This window comes from Sceloporus occidentalis, unplaced genomic scaffold (genome assembly GCF_023333645.1).
Source record: "Sceloporus occidentalis isolate IW3139 unplaced genomic scaffold, rSceOcc1.0.p SCAF_158, whole genome shotgun sequence".
Taxonomy (NCBI): Eukaryota; Metazoa; Chordata; class Lepidosauria; order Squamata; family Phrynosomatidae; genus Sceloporus; species Sceloporus occidentalis.
In genome coordinates, this window is record NW_028317138.1 from 277,450 (window position 1) to 298,131 (window position 20,682).

At 44.2% G+C, this 20,682-nt stretch overlaps 1 protein-coding gene across 1 annotated transcript; it reads left to right on the top strand.

Annotated features, from left to right (window-relative positions):
• Positions 1-10,198: 10,198 nt before the first annotated feature.
• LOC149280167 (uncharacterized protein C11orf96-like) lies at positions 10,199-10,564 on the top strand. The gene has a single exon (XM_089500766.1). It carries the CDS (start codon positions 10,199-10,201, stop codon positions 10,562-10,564), a length of 366 nt encoding a protein of 121 aa, XP_089356892.1.
• Positions 10,565-20,682: the final 10,118 nt, after the last annotated feature.

Below are 20,682 nucleotides of genomic sequence, written 5' to 3' on the forward strand. Positions count from 1 at the left end.
CCATAAGGTCAGCTGCAATCAGTACTGCCCGCTGTGCCGTGCCAGGAAAGAGCTGCTTCCCAGATCTCAGCAGGAAGCAATCGTTGTGCTGAAATCAGTGATTGAGGAACCTGTTCATTTAAAGGGAAACCACATCTGGCCACGTTACTTACATAATATAGAAATTTCAATTTCATTTTTTTTTATTTTGGCCAAACTGGGTGATTATATCATGGTCACTGTCATTACTTTTTTTTCTTGCAATACCACAAGCGGCCACACGAGGCACATAAAGTTTTACATGGCCAGTGCTTCCGCCATGACATTTTTGCATTTAATTTCTAGGCTTTCTATGCAGTTCCTTCTGCTGGGTACCGAAGTCTGCTGTCCACTATCAGTCCATATTTAATTTATAGCAAATACATGGCTCTTAGGTTGATGGGTGCTGTAATATTTACACCCTCTGATTTCCTTACAGCTACACCCATGGGCATCCAGGTACACTTGTCTGCTGGAAGTTGGGATCAATGAGCTTCTATGTCAAATTAATGACATGAGAAAGCAACAGGGGGCCTCAACGAGAAGGGAATTGTAAGAAATGTAGTCTTCTGTAATGAAAGGAGAGGAGAACAAGGCTTAGATTATATTCGGGAAAGAAGTGGTTAAAATAAAAAGAGGGGCAACGGAAGAACATCGATGGACTACCATAGATACCCCTATAGAGAGTTCCTTTAGTAACATAATCTTAGAGTCCTCAGACCTTGGAGCGACCTTGATGTATCTCCACATTCTATTCATATCTTTCATACAGCCATAAATTCATATTCAGCCAATCTTTTATTGTCAAAATTTGTTTGTTGAGCTCAGTAGGGTTTTGAAGACCCAGAAGAAAGGATGAATAATCCATGGTGGATCTTTGCTTCAAACAGTAATGGCGAACACCGATTCCGTATGCATTCAAGTAACCTCCTTGGGCTTGTTTTTTTTTATTTGGTAAATAGCCTAGCAGAAGAATTTTCCTCCCATCGACTTTATTGACCACAATCTATGGAGGCCTGGAAAGGCATCCTGTGGGAAAGTCAAATAAATAATCTGAGATAAACATCTGCGTGTTCTCAGTGCCAACCGGGCACCCTATCTAAACATACGGGGCGGTGTTTTGCTTGGGACCCGAGGGGTTAAAGATTACTTGCATGATGTGGAATGTTTATCTCGCTCAGATCTAAATACGGCTAAAAATAGCCCCTCAATTTTTAGCAACTTGTTTGCAGTAAATGGAATCTCCGTCCAGGACAGCGGACCCCGATGGTGAACTATTTAATAGACATTGGTGGGATTTAAATTAAAGCAAGAGTACAAGAAATCTGTGATGCAGTAGGAGTGTTGTTTTTTTTTTTTACTTTAATTGCAATTTTTTAACAAAGTTTTATAAATAGAATTACGCAGAAGATCGAAACATAGAATTTGCCCCATCCATTTGGCCCGTTTCTCCTGCTGTAAAGACTCAGACCTTCAAAATTAAGACATTTTGAAGGCCACAAATGCGTAACATTACATTTTATTTGAAGCCGTTAGAAAGTATTGTGTTATTTAGGTGGGTTTTGAAGAGGAATTCCCACCAATCTGCCCAACATTGTTTCAATAAAGCATTAAATGTGTAAGTAATACAAAAACGTAGTGATTTATCCTAAACCCCCACAGAATTTATATTTTAAAGCCTTATGGAGCTCGGAATACGGCAGCGATTACTTTGTAACGCACCAAGCTCGTAGTCATGTAATGATGTAATGACATCCAACGTCCCATGCCGAAGCTGAGTGCGTGGGGCATCTGATGTCATCAGATGATGTCACTAAAGACTAATTTACAGGAGGAGAAACAGGCCGAATGGGGCCGATCTGCGGACAGGTTCCTATGTTTCTACGGATGGCTGGCCTTATTAGGAACTAAGAAGCAGAGTTTAGCGTTAACGCTCAGTGATATAAATATATCCGGAGGGTCCTTGGATTTGAAGTTATCTCCGTCTGTTGTCGTTCTCTGGTTAGACGAATCCTGCATATACAAAGGACCCAGTGTGTAAGCAGCAGATTTAACCATGGAGACCGATGCCCGAGAAACCTCTTTATACATAAACAGCATCCGCTTTTTGTATCCAGATGGTGTCAGGCGAAGTCAGGATTACAGAAGGCTCCTTCATTTCAACGCGTTCCCTGCGGGTCTGACCTCACTGTTTACACGGCAGGGCTCGGCGTATACAACACACCGCACTGCACCCCGGAATATGTAATACAGCGTGCGCTGGACGCATGGAAGGAACTCTGCGGTCAGCGAAGGACCCATAGGCCCTGCGCTACATCGGAAATACATTGTCACGTCTTCATAGGGGGCTTCTGCAGAACCTCCCATATACATTTACCTCTTTCCCCAACCCCCCAGCTGCCTTCCATGCAGGAGACACGTATGACCGAACACATCTCTTGACACATGATATGCTTTCCAGCAGTCAGCTCTAACGCCGGCTCGTAGGGTCTAATGAGAGCGTTGTGTGTGCATGCAATCATTAAACAACGGAGGAGATGGGGAACTGCAGCTTTGCCCTAATATTCCAGCGATGGAACGTTGGTTCGGAGGCTCTAGCTCTAGGTTCTAGACTATAAGTTTGCAAGCATCTTCTGGATGTTGATACTGAATTTATATTACCCTTCGATTGTCGTATCGAAGTTGCGCAAACGTTTGGCTCTTTATAAAAGTCATCGAATAAACCGATCTCCTCCTAACGCAGCCCTCGCTGTCCTTATCACAAGAAGTCAGCGGCTGGATCTCGGTGACATCAATCCCTATCTGGTGCTTGTCAAACAAAACAGAAAACAGACTCCCAGCCTTGTTGAAAAAGACATAATGTGGCAGTTTTGGGTCCAAAAAGTATCTGTGTATATTCCCCAAATAGGAGAAATCTCTGGAAAATAAAAGTCCTTCTGGATTACATAGAAAAGCCATAAATCAAACAACTGCGACGACAGAAGCCAAGGGAAGGGAGAAGAAGCCCAGGGCTGTTTAACCTGTTTTTACTCGACTCTGGAAACATTGTTTCTGAAGTTCGGGATTCTTCATGGAGTCTTAGCGTGTGTCTGCTTCGGACACACACGGCTGTAATTGTTTGCGTGGTTGACCCCCCCCCCCTGTATAGTAGGACACTTTAAATACCCCTCCGATTTACATGAAACAACTGCTGGTCATCTGCCAGCTGAAAGACCCAAGATGGAACCAGTTGGTGGAGGTCACAGTCTATGAGGATCTTCTCCAGAGAAATAACAGGTGCAGTTAGACCACTTACCCCAGCTGTCTCGATACTTGTTACTCTAACACCCTTGTCAATATGACATTTAACCCTATCCGTATCAGAGGAGCGAGCAATGCTTTGCAATGACTGCTTTCCAAAGAGGGTCAAGAACCAGGGACGGTTATGTATCAGCGGAACCTGGGACACTTATGCTTTGGGGCTGCGTTGAAACATTTTGGGCCCTGCATGATGCATATTGCATAGCGGGGGGGGGATCTTAATACACCAAGCTACCACCCTCACAGTATCCGGCAGGTCTTTCGACCCCACTGTCAGGATCATGACATTTTAGAGTTGACCACCTTCGTAATCTGAGCTGATTGGATGAGATTCGAACATTCTTGGCACCTTTGCTACTTGTGTATCACGATTGAAATCCCTGCTTGAATACAGGTGACTCACATTTTTTTGTGAACCGGTATGAAACATGTTTTGTTTTTCTATTGTCCAAATAGTTACTCAATATTAGAGGACATGATAGCTCGGACTGGCCATCTGACACACCAGGCAAATGCCTGTAGGCCGCTGGCCGCCATTGCTACTTACTCACCTTATCTGCCGCTCATCAGCCCTGTATGGCGTTGATTATATTTTGAGGAGGTAGCGGAGGTGCTACTATCCACTCACCATGACTTGTGTCTCTGGGAAGCCCCACATGATAACCTGAGACATTAATCTAAATTTATCAGATGGTTTCTGAATGGCGGACAGTAGCAGAAGGAATGGGTGATGTAGGCATTAGATCACTGCCCTCTGTTTATAACCAGAATAGTCTCGATAGCCCACCACGTGCCGGCGTTCAGGTGTTTCCCAATGACTTCTAATTTCCCACTCTGGTAGAGTAGCTCCTGCTTCTTTATTTTTGGGGATTTTTGAAAAAGGTATTGTTTGTAAATATTAATGGTATGACCCAGAAGGACTCCTCTTATTTGAAAAAAGAGTGAGTCGTCTTCCAATAAGAGTCCTTCTGGGTCATACCATGAATTTTTACAAATAATACAATATAAAAAAATATATATCAAGGGCTTGACCCAGAATCCTCAAGTATAATTTATACTTGGAAAAAAATATCTTTAGTGAATGAGACCAGGTGTTTTTTTTCTCTTGTTAATAGGTTTTGTTAATTTCCTTTTTTTTCATTCTTTAATAAATTTTGCTCTTTGTTTAGAATATCTAATAAATTATCATTCCTGGTGTATCATTACTGTTCTCAAGGACCCAAAATGCGTCCGTCTCAGTTTATTTTAATAGGAATTAGTGAACGTTATTTAAAATCTCAGACACCTGACGACGTGAATGAATGAAAGCATTCATACTGGGGACGTACGATGTTAAGGACAAGGATGTCATACATTTAATTAAAACTACAAAAGGGAGAATGAAAAAAAAGAGAATTATTTGAGCTGCTCAAATCCGTCCAAGTTATCTGTTGACATTTAACAAGATGGCTTCCCTTTTTCTTGGCTCCTTGTCAAGCAAAATGGCTGCCAATGGCCTAAGGCGATGCTTTATTAAGCGTGTGTCTGTTTGGGGTTGATGGGTTTAATCATGCAAGCACTGGGTTCCGAGGCTGCTTACGTGACCTGGTAACACTCCTACCTCTGTCAGCATGAAGATGACAATAGATGTGTTGTGTCACCAAGTTCTAGAAGCAACTTACCGTTCTTACATCTAGAAATTTTCTTCTTACCCCTCTATAATACTGACATATAGTGATACAAAATATCCTTGCATTACACATTTACATAAAGTTAATATTGTATCCTCTGAAAATAAGCTGAAGTTGTTCATTTAAGAGTTTTGTGCCGTGCAGTTCCGAGCTGTGACAAGAACCCAAGTCCCAATGGGCACTGAAGCTCGGTCTTCACGATGCGTGAGAAGTGAGAACGTTCCTGGTTGTCTACTGAGGAACCAGCAGATCTGCGCCTCTCTTGGAATCATTTTCTTTCTCTCCTATAGAGAAGGCTACGAAAAGAGATCTATCCAACGAAAGACCTCCGGGTTCTCTACAACAGGAGAGCTTAGTCATGGAGGACTGGTTTCAAAAATGGTGGTCGTAGATGCCAAGGCTGGTTTAATATTGGTTTTAAGGGCCTGGAAGTGTTACTTAGTGTAAAGTCTCCAGTACTGGAACCATTGACTGCTTAGCAAGGTTGCATAGTGTCTAGGATAATGTTCTATTAGATTGGTTGTGTTCTACAAACTCATTCAATAACACGGTTCCTCTCATCGTTCTTGATGATTATTGAAGGTTCTACAGAGCGTCCACATTCCGATTGGCTTTGTGGTGTTTGTAACCAATTAGAACACTCCATCTACTCAAAATATTTGTTGTTCTGTAATAACTTTGGCTAGAACACGATGGGTAATGTAGTCCCCAGCAGCTGGAGACACCACTGAACGTCCTTTTCTTTTGGTACTTATAAGGGTCTCTGATTCCTTTCTTATTTTATGGGGTCATTCCAGCAACACCCCGGAATCTGTATTCATATGCTCGTCAGGAGTGTCTTCCCATTTTGTATTTGTTTGTACAGATTGCGGCAGGTGCCTGTTCACGACGGACCTTTTGCCCGCGTGTCTGAACAGCTGAACGCAGGATATCATCGGGGCCAACGCCAAATTAGGATGGCACGGGGGTCACATTAATTATCGGACCCATCAGACATGCTCCTGCGCTGAGTCACTGTCCGTATTCTGCGGCACGATGGAGGCGTCAGCATAGAAGGGGAGTTAAATCATACAGTATGGAGGGCGGCCGGTGACTGCTCACCGCTATTCCTACACGCATCCCACACGCAGCTGGGTAACCGGATGGCAATGCGATTCAGCGACTCACCACGTGCCACCTCCATACCCAGGTCAGCCAACGCACGCTTCTCCAACGCACTCTTCTCCAACGCACGCTTCTCCAACGCACTCTTCTCCAACGCACGCTTCTCCAACGAACGCTTCTCCAACGAACGCTTCTCCAACGCACTCTTCTCCAACGCACTCTTCTCCAACGCACGCTTCTCCAACGCACTCTTCTCCAACGCACGCTTCTCCAACGCACGCTTCTCCAACGCACTCTTCTCCAACGCACGCTTCTCCAACGCACTCTTCTCCAACGCACGCTTCTCCAACGAACGCTTCTCCAACGAACGCTTCTCCAACGAACGCTTCTCCAACGCACTCTTCTCCAACGCACTCTTCTCCAACGCACTCTTCTCCAACGCACGCTTCTCCAACGCACTCTTCTCCAACGCACGCTTCTCCAACGCACGCTTCTCCAACGCACGCTTCTCCAACGCACTCTTCTCCAACGCACGCTTCTCCAACGCACTCTTCTCCAACGCACGCTTCTCCAACGCACTCTTCTCCAACGCACGCTTCTCCAACGCACGCTTCTCCAACGCACTCTTCTCCAACGCACTCTTCTCCAACGCACGCTTCTCCAACGCACTCTTCTCCAACGCACGCTTCTCCAACGCACGCTTCTCCAACGCACGCTTCTCCAACGCACTCTTCTCCAACGCACGCTTCTCCAACGCACGCTTCTCTGGTATCCTAACCCAGAGGTGACTGGAACCCCGGGAGAAAAGAAACGAGGATCTCCTGACAGCTGATCCTCGTAACGTTGTGATGACCAGACTGCCCTTTTCAACATGTGGAAGAAATAACAAACATGGTGTCTGCCATTAGGAATACGCTTCTGGTTTATTGGGTAGAGTAGAGCAGAGAGGACTAACCAGAAGACGCGTCTGACGGCCAAAATGATGGCTTAGACGTAAAGGTTTTACTCTACGGAGAGGGTGGTAGATGAGTGGAACAGCCTCCCAGCAGAAGTGGTAGAGGGTAATACAGTGAGGGTATTAAACATGCATGGGGTAGGTGTATAGCTCGTGAAGACGAGATCATTTGTGTATAGATTGCAGGCCCACACGTTCTGCTCTGGCACACCGAGGGTTAATCCGATACAAATCCAAGCTGGAACGCGATACATTAGAACAAAAGGTTCCCTCTCTATAACGCACACGCTCTCAGCCAGGGTTTTAATTGCTCTCCTTTATAAGTACGTATTGTGTTGTCTCGGTGAGAGTCCGTCTTACGTCAGAGACGGCGCGCACTCCACCAAGCCATGAGAGAGAGGGCGCCTGTTTAACCCTTTGAGTGGCGAGGGTGAACCGCTGCAAGCAGCTGTCTGCTCTGCGCTCAGATCTTTAAGGGGTTCAGTTATTGTCCTCTTACTGGAATACTCATTTTTTTTTGTCCAGGAAGTTTTCGATGGTCTGAGATTCTGATTTATTCCTCTGTTCTTTATCCTCCGGCTCAAACTTCCCTGTTCCTCCAAGAAGAATAATATGCAATGGAGCGTTAGAAGCTGCCAAAGACGTCACGACCTGACGCTGTAGGAACGTAAGCCAAGAGACTCGCATCACAGCGCTGTATACAGTAATATAGCCCCCCGCGCTGTATACAGTAATATAACCCCCCGCGCTGTATACAGTAATATAACCCCCAGCGCTGTATACAGTAATATAACCCCCAGTGCTGTATACAGTAATATAACCCCCAGCGCTGTATACAGTAATATAACCCCCAGTGCTGTATACAGTAATATAACCCCCAGCGCTGTATACAGTAATATAACCCCCAGCGCTGTATACAGTAATATAACCCCCAGCGCTGTATACAGTAATATAACCCCCCAGCGCTGTATACAGTAATACCCCCAGCACTGTATACAGTAATATAACCCCCAGCGCTGTATACAGTAATATAACCCCCCAGCGCTGTATACAGTAATATAACCCCCAGCGCTGTATACAGTAATAAAACCCCCCAGCGCTGTATACAGTAATATACCCCCCAGCGCTGTATACAGTAATATAACCCCCAGCGCTGTATACAGTAATATAACCCCCCAGCGCTGTATACAGTAATATAACCCCCAGCGCTGTATACAGTAATATAACCCCCAGTGCTGTATACAGTAATATAACCCCCCCCAGGCAACATCACAGGTTGGCAAAAGTGTGAGATCACAGCTCAGTTCTCAATTATGTTATGATGATTTATTGGTTTTTATAGCGCCATCATACTCTGCAGCGCAGTACAACGGGATTTTACAGGCTGGCTTTTCGTGCATCTCTGAGGCTTGCTCCGAATGGCAAAATTTGTTTTATTTTTTATTTTTTTGCATTTAATAAACATTTCACATTTGCCCGAATGATTTTACCATCTCAGTCGCTGCCCGGAGCAGTTCGTTTAACAGCGAGGCGCAAATAACCGCCTTTACCGAAAAGAATTCGAATCCCCCAAATAAGCCGATTCCCGGGTAGAAGATCCATTTCTTTATTTAGTCCATCAGATAAGGATCGTGCGATCGCTCCGGCTCTTGGCCGAGCCGCGTGGCAGACGTTGGATCTTTCTTGTTGAGAATTTTTTTCCTGGCAAGGGAGCGTCTCGACTTTAACCCCTCGATTCCAACCTGTCTTCAATTAGACGTAATGGTTACTGGTTTGTAGGGATTTCGAGTCGCTGACTTGATAGGGGTCTATTTACTAAAGGGAGCGTTGCTAGGAGAGCTGTGTTTTAGTTCCTATACATCATGAAGGCCCATACTTAATGAGCTTCTGCTGTAGCGAGAGGTTGGTTAGCCCCTCCCATTAAATCATGCATTATGCAGGGCCAGCTTACCCATTCTTGCCGGAGAAACCAGTAATGCTGTTGGCCCTTCATAATGCATAGTGAAGTGAGAGCGTTAAACCGCAACTTTCCTGACGACTCTCCCTTTAATGAACAGACCTCATTAGCATACCCGGGAACTCTCAGGGTTTGCCCCCCCCCCCCCGAGTCTCAGGGTTTTTGCCCCATTCTCGTGTTAAAGGGTCACACAGTCTGACTCCTTCCTATTCTCTCCCCGCTGGGATCAGATATAAGGCTCCGAACCCCATCGCATGGCGCCTGAACACACATCCAAGTCTCAAATTAGACAGTTACCCCTCTCCGGGGTTATATTGGGCTATAAACATTTTTATAAATGTGACCCCCCCCGGCTCTCTCTCGCTGACCTGGGAGTTTTTATCATCAGCGTCACAAGCTAAGACCTGCTTCCCGGTGGGAATTATCCGAACGCTCCGAGAGAGGAACTCCTCCATGAACCGAGGTGCTTCCCAAGAGATCCCTGCACTGATTATTTCATTAACCCCCTTCCCTTTTAGCAACAAATGACACCCCTTTAGAGGGTATCGCAGGCCAAAGCTCACCTTTAGAGAAAGGTTTGGGGCAAAGCACACCCTCCTGGGTGCGTTCAATCTTTCACCGGTAAAAGGACAGAGAGAGAGACCACAACACAGACTGCTTGCGCTCAGGTGAGCGTGGGGGGGGGCAGGCAGTGCTTGATGGAGACATTGCAATATAATCCCTGGCAAGCAACAGGTTGATCTCCAGCTCACCGGCTGGAGGAGGGCCAGAAAATCACCGTGATTTCTACCGGCACTGAAAGAGTTAAAAGCTGGGGTTTTTTCCGCTCTATGGAGGCTGCGAAGCCCCGGCCTCTGCATGGAGGTTGTTGTCATCGGAGCAGCTGGGTGTTTGTGTGGGAGGGAGCTCGGATATAAGGCAGGGGCCGGGGCAGACACGAGTCAGGAGGAGGCAGCACCAGCCCGAGTCAGCAGAAGCAGCAGCGAGAGGCGAGCAACCTCTGGAGCGCTGAGGTCTGCGGGGCATCGGGGCGTTTGGGCTCAGAGGGGCAACTCTATAACACCCTCTGTCCCAGAGAGACACAATATCTACTGAAAGAACCCAACCCTCCTCCAAGACCTGAAGGTAGGAGAGGTTCTGAACACACCGGTGATTACAGAAGTCTCATCTGGGAGGCCGGTACCTGCAATGACTATGTCAGCCAAACAGGCGGAATCCCTGGGCATCTGCTCCAGTTACCAGGCAGTCATGCCGCACTTCAGCGGCGCCACCGAGGAGTTCCCTCAGCCCATCCAAGCCCGGCCGCTGAAGGGCAAAGGAAAGCTGAGGAGACCGAGACAGAGCAGGTTCAAGACCCAACCTGTCACCTTCGATGAGATTCAGGAGGTGGAGGAGGAAGGAGCGTCTCCCAGCGAGGAGGAGAAAGCCAGGAAATCTTTCTTGCAGTCTCTGGAGTCCCTGAGGAGAAGCTCGCACACCACGAGCTTCCAGAAGGACAAACTCAACAGCTGCAAGTTAAGACACAGCTTGGACTCCAGCGACTCGGACTCGGCATTATGACTGGCCGAGGACCGTCCCTCTGACCCCTGAGACGTCCAAAGGGTTAATGGCCTCTCTCCTGCTGATGGCAACCCCTGACCTGTGGTGGGACCGGTGCTGGGTTCAGAAGACCTCTTGAGGCAACATTGGGTTAACGAGCGATTGATAAACTGTTTGACAGGAAGGGACATCATAACCCAACGAGGGTCACCGTTGGCAGAAGAGCTTGCAACTTTGTGCACCACGCAGAAAGGGTTTAACCTGCCAGCTTCTCAAAGTCTGAGACCTAAAGAGGTGACCAGATGAACTTCAAAGGGTTAAAAGCAAGTTCGTGGACCGCCATAACCTCAGGCCTCCGCATCCGGATTTTGGGCAAAGGACCGGACTCGCAGAATATTTCATTTTCTGTTCTCTTTTATTTTTTTTTATTTTTTGCTTAGTAGGAAAAAAAAAAAACTATGGCAGATTAATCCAGCAAGGGAAGGGTTAAATTTATTAAGCAGGAAATCAACGTACGATGAAACAGAGATATATTTATTTTTGCACTTTTCACCATTATCTGCATTTTTCTCTCGAATGCACATTTGTATAAAGATTTTTTTTTTCATTTCAAACATTTTAAATAAAACACATTTTCAAAGCTTTCTGTGACGGCAAATGGTGGTTTTTTTATGTCTGCGAGAACTAAGGGGGAGAAATGTTAGAACGAGAGAGGCCGTGATCTAAAACTAGAGGGTCGGAGGCTTGGATGTGTTCTGAAGAAGTTTTACTTTACTCATAGGGTAGTACATAAGTGGAACAGCCTCCCAGCAGAAGTGGTAGAGGGTAATACAGTGAGGGTATTAAACACGCATGGGATAGACATACGGCTCCTGAATCTAAGACGAGACCAACGACTGATTAAGGTGTGAGTCGTTACAGCAGGAGAAACGGGCGACCAGCCGTGTTCTTTGAGTATCAAAAGATTTGTTATTTTAAGATTAAAAATTAGGAGTCGTTTTAAGGCATAAAATCCAATTTTATACAGTAACGGCACAAACGCGTTTTACCCGTAAACCACCGCTGTCCACCTTTGGGGTGACTTTGTAGACTTCAGGGCTCTTCTCCAGAGGGATCAGGAAGGGGCATCCTCCGGGTGCTCCATCCCCGTCTACACTACCACCACCACCTCCGGTCCTGAGCGCCCTCAACCACTGCTTTCTCCTGCTGTAAAGACTGAAACCTTAATCAGTCGTTGGTCTCGTCTTAGATTCAGGAGCCGTATGTCTATCCCATGCATGTTTAATCCCCTCACTGTATTACCCTCTACCACTTCTGCTGGGAGGCTGTTCCACTTATCTACTACCATCACAGTAAAATAAAAAAAAATCCTTACATTGCGTCTTACCATGACTTAAAACGGATTAGAATAACAATATATTTCATTTCATTTGGAACATTTATGGTTAGGATTAGGTGTAACAACTCAAAATGTTACCGGGGCAATTAATGGACCAGCAGGAAGAATGTTTCAGAATTATTACAGGAATGAGGTCATCATTATGACCTAAAGCCACTGGATACGATGTTCCTGAATGCATTCCGCCCCGGACTGTATTCTCAAACTAACGCATTTTACTGGTTTGGTGTAAAAACAGGTCACATGATTATCCGACGGCTCCAGACGGTCCGGGATTAGTCTAATTACCCCGGGGTCAGACGCTCGTTATCAGCGGGGGGACCCAAGGAGAACATCCCGTGCCCATTAGCTGTGCTGTTCTCCTCGTGGACCTGGGGAGGGGGGCTACGTTCGGTACATAAGCCCTTTCGTGACCCCCTGAGCTCTCCGGAGATGATGCCTGCGTTATAGGTGGATATTATTACATCTTAAATTAAAATTAACTCTTTCCTTAGGCTCGGGGCAACATTCTGCAAGGCAGGGGACGCCACCAACCTTGGCACAGAGACTTTATCTACCCCTGCAGCAAGGGCAAGTTAGAGGAGGGGCAATTCTATATACAATATACACGATGTAGAGGATCCGTAATAAGGTATACCGAATATACGCTACTATATTACATTTTATTTATAGAGCTCCATACAAGGAGAAGAGGGCCCTGATCCTGTGAGCTTACAATCTACTACTGTATTTCCCAATACTGGAATGTTTTTTTACCCCCCCCCCCCTGTAGAATACCTGTCTCTGGTCTATTTACTATTCTGTATTAAACATGTCTGAGGCTCCTTAGTTGCCCCATGACCGGTAGAGAAAATATTTACGTCTCCGACTAATCACAAGACGAAGTATAAACTCCGCTTCTTGGCACAGAAACCGAGCGGCATCTGAGAGGTGGACCCCTGAGTCCTGTCTTCAGTACGCTACTAGGTAAGAGGCATCTGAGAGGTGGACCTCAGAGTCCTGTCTTCAATACTTCACTAGGTACTGGAACATCTTAAGGTGATGCGTTCTGACCACCTGCTTGGCCTCCAGTCAAAAGTCAACTTTCCAAGTTCATCTAGAATCCCAATGGCACCTGAACCCCTCACTCCCCAAAGCTTCAGGGGACAGATCTCAAGATCCCCCCATTGAATTATTGAACACAGAGGTGTTGAGATCCCTAGATCAACTGTCCCAGGGGCCACATGCCAAAAAAACGACCTTCACCCGGGATGTGCATCACTTAAAGCACCCCTGCTACAACTACAACTCCCATGAGTCCTTCCCTGATTAATCTTTTACCCCACAACACCTGTTACCCCCTATATTTATCCCACAAACTTTATGGTCTTTAAATTAAAAAAACCCAGTTTTATTTCTACATGTAAATTATCATTATTATTTTATTATTATTATTGTATTATTATTATTATCATTTATTATTATTATTTTAGAGGGTGAATATGTTTGGTGTTCTTTGGACAAATTATTATCCGATTAGTAAAATCCACATGAGAAGCAAATCCCATGGACGAGGCTCCCTCTGCAGGCTTTAAGCCCCACATTCCCAAAGAAACGTCAGTTTTCCTTCCAGATTTATCCACAAAAACCCCAAAACACAACAGAAAATGAATAACATAGTGTCTGTCCACATGAGTCGCGTTAGATACTCCAAATAATACATAATGATTCCCCGCCATGTCCTGGTCATCCTTATGTAACAAGATGAGGACCAGATACCAGACCGAGATGAAAAACATAGTACCTGCCGGCAGGTCGGCCCCATTCGGCCCTCGTCTATTCGCCCGTTTCTCCTGCTGTAAAGACTTAAACCTTAATCAGTCGTTAGTCTCGTCTTAGAATCAGGAGCCGTATGCCTATCCCATGCATGTTTAATACCCTCGCTGTATTACCCTCTACCACATCTGCTGGGAGGCTGTTCCATTTATCTACCTCTCTACCAGTAAAGTAAAAATTCCTTCCATTCCATCTCAGTCTCCGACCCTCTGGTGTTAGATTCCGGGCTCTCGTTGTAACTTTTCTCCTCCTTTGAAATAAACTCCCCTCCTGTTCTTTGTCAAATCTCTTTGTGTATTTAAATGTCTCCCATCCCTTCTCTCTCTTCTCTCCCCCAAGCTGGATATATTGAGATCTCTCAGTCTTTCCTGGTATTTTTTATGCTTTTTATGGAGTGAATTCGAACTTTCTAGAAGGAGAAGAGGGTTATCAGGGTCACAGGTTCTATGACTACTCTAGAACCTCTTATTAATCTCAATCAAAGGGCAGAACTCTAAATACTGTCCTGAAAAGCAAAAGAGAAGCTCACCTGAGCCTTATTTTGATAACTTTTCAAAGATGTATCAAAATAATTAAGTTATTTTAAGAATATATATTATATTTTATACGGGTTACTTGGTTGGCTGAGGGTCATGGGAGTTCTGCAATGCATGCTTCCTGGTTCTGTTCACATCTAGAGTTAGTGAGGAAGCAGAGGGCTGAGTGGTTTGGGTATCTAGAAGAGACAGATGGGCATCCTGAGGCTGCCTACTCCTGATTGAGGGGGGTGATAATCACCCCAATAATAAAATCTCCTTATGTGTTTGGCAGGATGCCCCTACCCCCACCTCCTGTGTGTCACAGCACAACGTCACCGGATGGCTGCCTTTACAAGGAGCTGAGAGTCATCACAGCTGCTGGTGGGGGGGGGGGGGGGACATGAAGATATAAAGCTGAGAGCAGGAGTAGCTTCAGACCTGACAGCACCTGACTCCAGGAGAAGCTGGTTCTGGACTTCAAGGGAGAGAAAATAAACTCTGAGCATCAGAGAGCAGAATTATCTCCAGCTTCCTCCAGTACCTCCAAAGACTTCAACATAAAGGGATCCAGCCTCCAAAGACTTCAACATAAAGGGATCCAGCCTCCAAACACTGCAATATAAAGGGATCCAGCCTCCAAACACTGCAATATAAAGGGATCCAGCCTCCAAAGACTTCAACATAAAGGGATCCAGCCTCCAAAGACTTCAACATAAAGGGATCCAGCCTCCAAAGACTTCAACATAAAGGGATCCAGCCTCCAAATACTTCAATATAAAGGGATCCAGGCTTCAAAGTCTGCACTAAAAAACTACAGAGCCTCCAAAGCCTGCAATATAAAGGGATCCAGTCTCCAAATACTGATCTCTAAAGGGACTCTGTTTTATCCATTTTATCCAGACTCCAAAGCCTGCACTTACCTTTACCTTCCACCACCATCCTGCCCCTAGTATTAGTCTCATCTTCTCCAGCCAGCACAGCATCTTCTTCATTAACTCTTTGCTATGTCAGGAAACCAGGGTGAGGACCATCTGTGCAGCTATGAGGAAGCCATGAGCCAGGGAGCCTTCTTCTATGAAGGAATGTCTCAACCCTCTGTTGCCAGTGGACCCCACAAGAGGACCAGGCTGAACAGACTCAGGATCCAGCCCCTCTCCTTTGGGGAGATCCGAGAGGTGGAGGAGGAAGGGGTTTCTCCCAGTGAAGAAGAGAAGGCAAGAAAAAACTATCTCAGGTCTCTGGAGTCACTCAGGAGAGGGTCCCACCATCTCCACAGCCGTAGGGCCAGACTGAACAGCTACAGACTCAGCCTGGACTCCAGTGACTCAGATACATCCCTGTGAGGTCTTGGAAACATCAACTTACTGTATATTGTGAGGTCTTGGAAGCATGTAAGTTTTTGAGAGCTGGAGAAACAGTGCTGAACACCTATAATAAAGACTGTAATATTGTTTCAATACTTTTTCCTGTATTCTTCTGGATAATCTGGGTTAGGAACATGTCCACAGATGACACATTGACCTGTCTCAGTATAGGACAGGAGTGTTTAAGTATCATCATAATTGTTCTCCAAGATTCCCAAGAAATATCTTCATGAATCAGATGGCCCCATAGATCAAATCCACATAGAAACTGCAGATCCCTTTAAATGGTTATTTTTTTTTTCAATGCCTATTGTCTAATTTTTGGTTCTTTTTTTAGATTTTGTATCTTTCTATGATCTGTGATTGTATAAATTTTAGATATCTCGCTATTTTTACACGAAGTCCTTTTTATATCATTTGTAACAAGATTATTGTTTATAAGACATGAATGTGTCCAAATAAATCTATTTCTAGAGCTTACTTGAGTGTTCTAGTCTTCCTTGAAGGTCCCTTAACAAAAGGGTGCATCTAGAATAGTGAACATATAGAAGAAACTGCCTACGTCCTATACATATCTAGGAATAGCCCTGTAGGAAAGGAGATCCGCATCATACATGGTCTTTAAGCACCAAAGTAAAGTGTATCAAGGGAGACCCTATAAACATGTAGTTTTCTACAAATCCTGAAGACAATGAAAGCTGAATTTATAGAAGCCTCGGAATATATATTTAAGTAAATAAATATGAAAATCAAACACTAAAAAAGCATTCTAGAAGTTCCTCAAAACCTGGAACCGTACCCTGTGGTGTCCTTTCAAAACATGAGCATCTATAGCTACACTAAACACAACCAAATGTATGAAAGAAAGATTTTTTTTTCCAAGTTTCAAACTTTCAGGTTTTTGGGGGGAAAAGTGAGCTTTATCAGATGGGTCTGGTCTTATTTTTAGTGGATACCACAAGTTGAAACCCGTATTTGTCCCAATACCGCCTTTTACATTTAAGGTTTTTAAGCCTTTTGAAAGAGAGTGGCTGAAAAATTAAAATATAAATCAAAAGTGTGTAAACCAACCCAAAACAAGCCCTTGATTGCCTATAGACCTGTATTTTGTTTTTTGTATACATTGTACAGCCAACACACTGTATTTGCAGCGGCTCACACTGTTTGGTAGGCCTCATATTATACATTTGTATTATTTGAGCCTGTGACTAGCTTAGCGCACCGACATTTTTTCTTTTCCCTGTTTGCACATATTTGAGGTTGTTGGCTCCTCATCAGTCTGGTTGCAGCTTGCTGTCCAGGGGTTAAATGGGAGGAGGTTTAATTGCACCTCCCCCAACACATTAATAAGGTTTTGGTAGCAGTATACACTGCTTTGTGTGCCCACTATGTAGGAGGTGAGAGTAGGTTCTCACCCTATTGAGAGTGTGCCTTGACGTGGCGGGTGAGCTTAATTATGCTTTGGCCAATTCATATAACCAAAACCTCTCATTTATATTATGTTTATATATTTGTTGCCAACTTTATTAGGGTGAGAAGCGCAGACAGTATTTTGTTTTTTGTATACATTGTACAGCCAACACACTGTATTTGCAGCATGCTCACACTGTTTGGTAGGCCTCATATTATACATTTGTATTATTTGAGCCTGAGACTAGCTTAGCGCACCGACATTTTTTCTTTTCCCTGTTTGCCTATAGACCTGGCCTTCTTGGATTAAACAATCATATTAAGTGTATAGACTGTTCGGGCTGTATCTTAGTCACCAACTAATTGGATTTCAGACTTATGGGGCTTTGTTATAAACCTGATCCCACCGTCTACACTCCCACAGCTCGGAATTTGCCCTTTTCCAGAATTACCAGATCTGCCATCTAAGAACTCTTGTTTTTATAGGTGATAGAATGACGCAGAATGGCTGAAAAAATTCTAAGATCAACTCAACAACCTGATCCGCATGATTTACTGACTGGTAATATAATTACATATAGGTATTCTATTTGCTAAAATACCCACAAGAGTGGACTATAGTGCCCATCATGCCCAACAGGCCACGGGTTTAGCATCTAGATATTGTTAATGCTGGACATCTGATGATCCAATCAGTTGATCTTGGAACACTCAGCAATATTGTAAGCTTTTTAGGATCTCCTCAAGTGATCATAGGATCTGTTGCAAGAATGGAGACCCCCATGGATCTGTATTCATATGATGAGACCATTAGGGTTTATGGCAGATATTAAGCTATGCAGAGAATTAAGGATGTACCCCTTTAATCAGATGATAAAGGCTAATTGAGCTCTCCATGGTGCTGAACTATACCATGTGCAGTATATGTATCAGCATCAAGAACCAATGCATAATGTCTTAGAATCAGTGGAGGTCTATAACACACAAACTTTTATTTATAAAACAAATAATAATAATTAACAATAATAATAACAATAATAATAATAATATATGTGTGATGAATGTGGTCCAGCTCTTGTAGAAAGAACTGATGGAATTATACACAAAGCCTTTGATAACAATCAAGTTCTTTTAAATTGCCTTCCCAGCATCATTGGGGGAGATTAAGAGAATATTATTAAAAATATAAAAATATTATTAAAAATAAATATTTTTTATTATTAAAAAAAATGATTGATAATAACTGTAAACATGTGTATTGCTGGCCCAAAATCTCTTTTTGTTAGGAGGCTAGTTTTTGTCTGTTTTCAGCAAGTTGGAGACAAGAGAGGCTGAATGATGTTTTAAGAATATTTTTACCCCCCACCGGTAGGTAATAGTCACAGTCTGGCCAGGAAGCAGGGGTAACAAGACTCAGTGTTATGATAATTGCCCTAATACATAGTCTGCCTTTTTTAAATCCTAATCCCACTATGATGCTATTAAGAATGCTTGCTGACAAGGCTTAAACCAGTGATCTGATGGCTCAGAGTCTAATGCAGCTTCCAACTGGCATGTTATGCAACTCAAATTATGAAAAACTTACTTTCAATCCATGTCAACCACACAGAAAATACCATTTTAAGGAGGAAACAGACACATGGGGTGTTATTTAATCAGATAGTTTTATTATAAAAACAAAAGTACATTGTATATAGCTTGTAATCTGCACAATATCATTCTTAAAATATATTCATTAATATGGCTTTCATCACATCAACAAAATAAAACACTAGCACTGCAAGTTAAGTACCTGGTTCACCCCAGAATATGCAAAAATATAATATTTTGTTTCTAGAAAATGCATTTTTTGCTGTAAACATTCCACCTTGTAAGTTGGATCCAGACTGATCCCAGAGTTGAATAAATCCACACACCGTTCTTCAGAGCCAACGTCCTCTACTGGAGGTGCTTGCAGGTGTTGGGTGTTCAAGTAGTACCCATCACTAGATCCTTTAGTTCTTTCAGGGTATGAATGTGGTGACCACAGCTGACCCCAGGCCACCTCAGGTGGTGTTACAATGATGTATCTGAGTCACTGGAGTCCAGGCTGAGTCTGCTGTAGCTGTTCAGTCTGTCCCTACGGCTGTGGAGATGGTGGGACCCTCTCCTGAGTGACTCCAGAGACTGGAGATAGGTTTTCCTTGCCTTCTCTTCTTCACTGGGAGAAACCCCTTCCTCTTCCACCTCTCTGATCTCCTCAAAGGAGAGGGGCTGGATCCTGAGTCTGTTCAGCCTGGTCCTCTTTTGGGGTCCACTGGTAGCAGAGGGTTGAGACATTCCTTCATAGAAGAAGGCTCCCTGGCTCATGGCTTCCTCATAGCTGCACAGATGGTCCTCACCCTGGTTTCCTGACATAATGAGAGCAAAAATGATGCTTTCCAAAGAAAAGAAAATGAAGATAATTTCGGGTGGGGGACAGAAGATTGCTTTCTGATCCAGACACTGGAGAGTGGGGTATCTGTTCTCTTCTTCTGCCTCTCTGAAGCTGGCAATGCCTGTGTCTACCTCTGCTTTATAGCAATTCCTCCTCCCACACTCCAGCAGCTCTGATGACACTCAGCTCCTTGTAAAGACTGCCATCCGGTGACGTCGTGCTGTGACACATATCTGGAGGTGGCTGGGAATGGGGGGGAACCCTGCAGAGGGGTTTGGGGGCTTCCTGGACTGAGATGCATGGGGTCCTGATCCAGAACTAAGAGCTAATCCAGTAAAGGTGTTCATGAAAATTCTAAAATAAGATACTATTAACCTGATTGATGGATCTCACTGTAAAGATCCAATGTTTCCAATCCTGACAGGCGCTGATGTCTCTCCAATGGCTTTACTGACAGATAAGGTTTATTATTCAGGAGATACATTAACAATGACACAACCAGAGTATGGATACAATTAGTTCTTTGTAACTCCTCTTGAGGATCAACTGTAAGAGGGACATGTAAAATTGTATCAAAATTGTGCTTTTTATTATTATTATTATGTCTAGGTTTAACAAATTCATGTTTATTGTATGCTCACTATTTTAGAAGGACAATAGTGGAGAAACTCCATTGGTTTGATTTAAAGTTGCATATTTGTCCTTAATGTACTAATCATGGAACTAAATGGGCTGTGTAAAAGCGGAACTTCACAAACCCCAGATACATCATTGGAATATTAATATTTAACCAAAATTACTAGGTTCAAATCCCTTTTCAGTACAGCCAGTCGCTGCAGCTCTCCACGCACTTTAATGTGAACACAATAAGGTTGGGGGTACCAAGGAATTCTACCAAATTCACATTTGCCAATACTGGGACTGATAACACTGGGGTCATAGACTGATATATACAAAACGGGGGCTTAATGGATAGATTCACACAGACTGCTGATCATAGACTAGGTCTTAGTTCCATTGCCACCATCCACTGGGACATCAACCAGTCAAGGCACCTGGAGAGATCACAGAATGTTGCAACCGGAGTCACGAGGCTTGCGCTTTATCCCGGCTCCTTGCGCCCACCTTGCCCGGGAGGTGCAAGCCTTTATTCACACCGGGTAACACAGCGTGCCCCGAACACATGACGAGCTCTTCAGCTAATCAAATTCTTGTCC

Bases quoted from the DNA above. Each gene is read 5' to 3' on its own strand.
- LOC149280167 (XM_089500766.1), top strand. From the start codon at position 10,199: ATGTCAGCCAAACAGGCGGAATCCCTGGGCATCTGCTCCAGTTACCAG.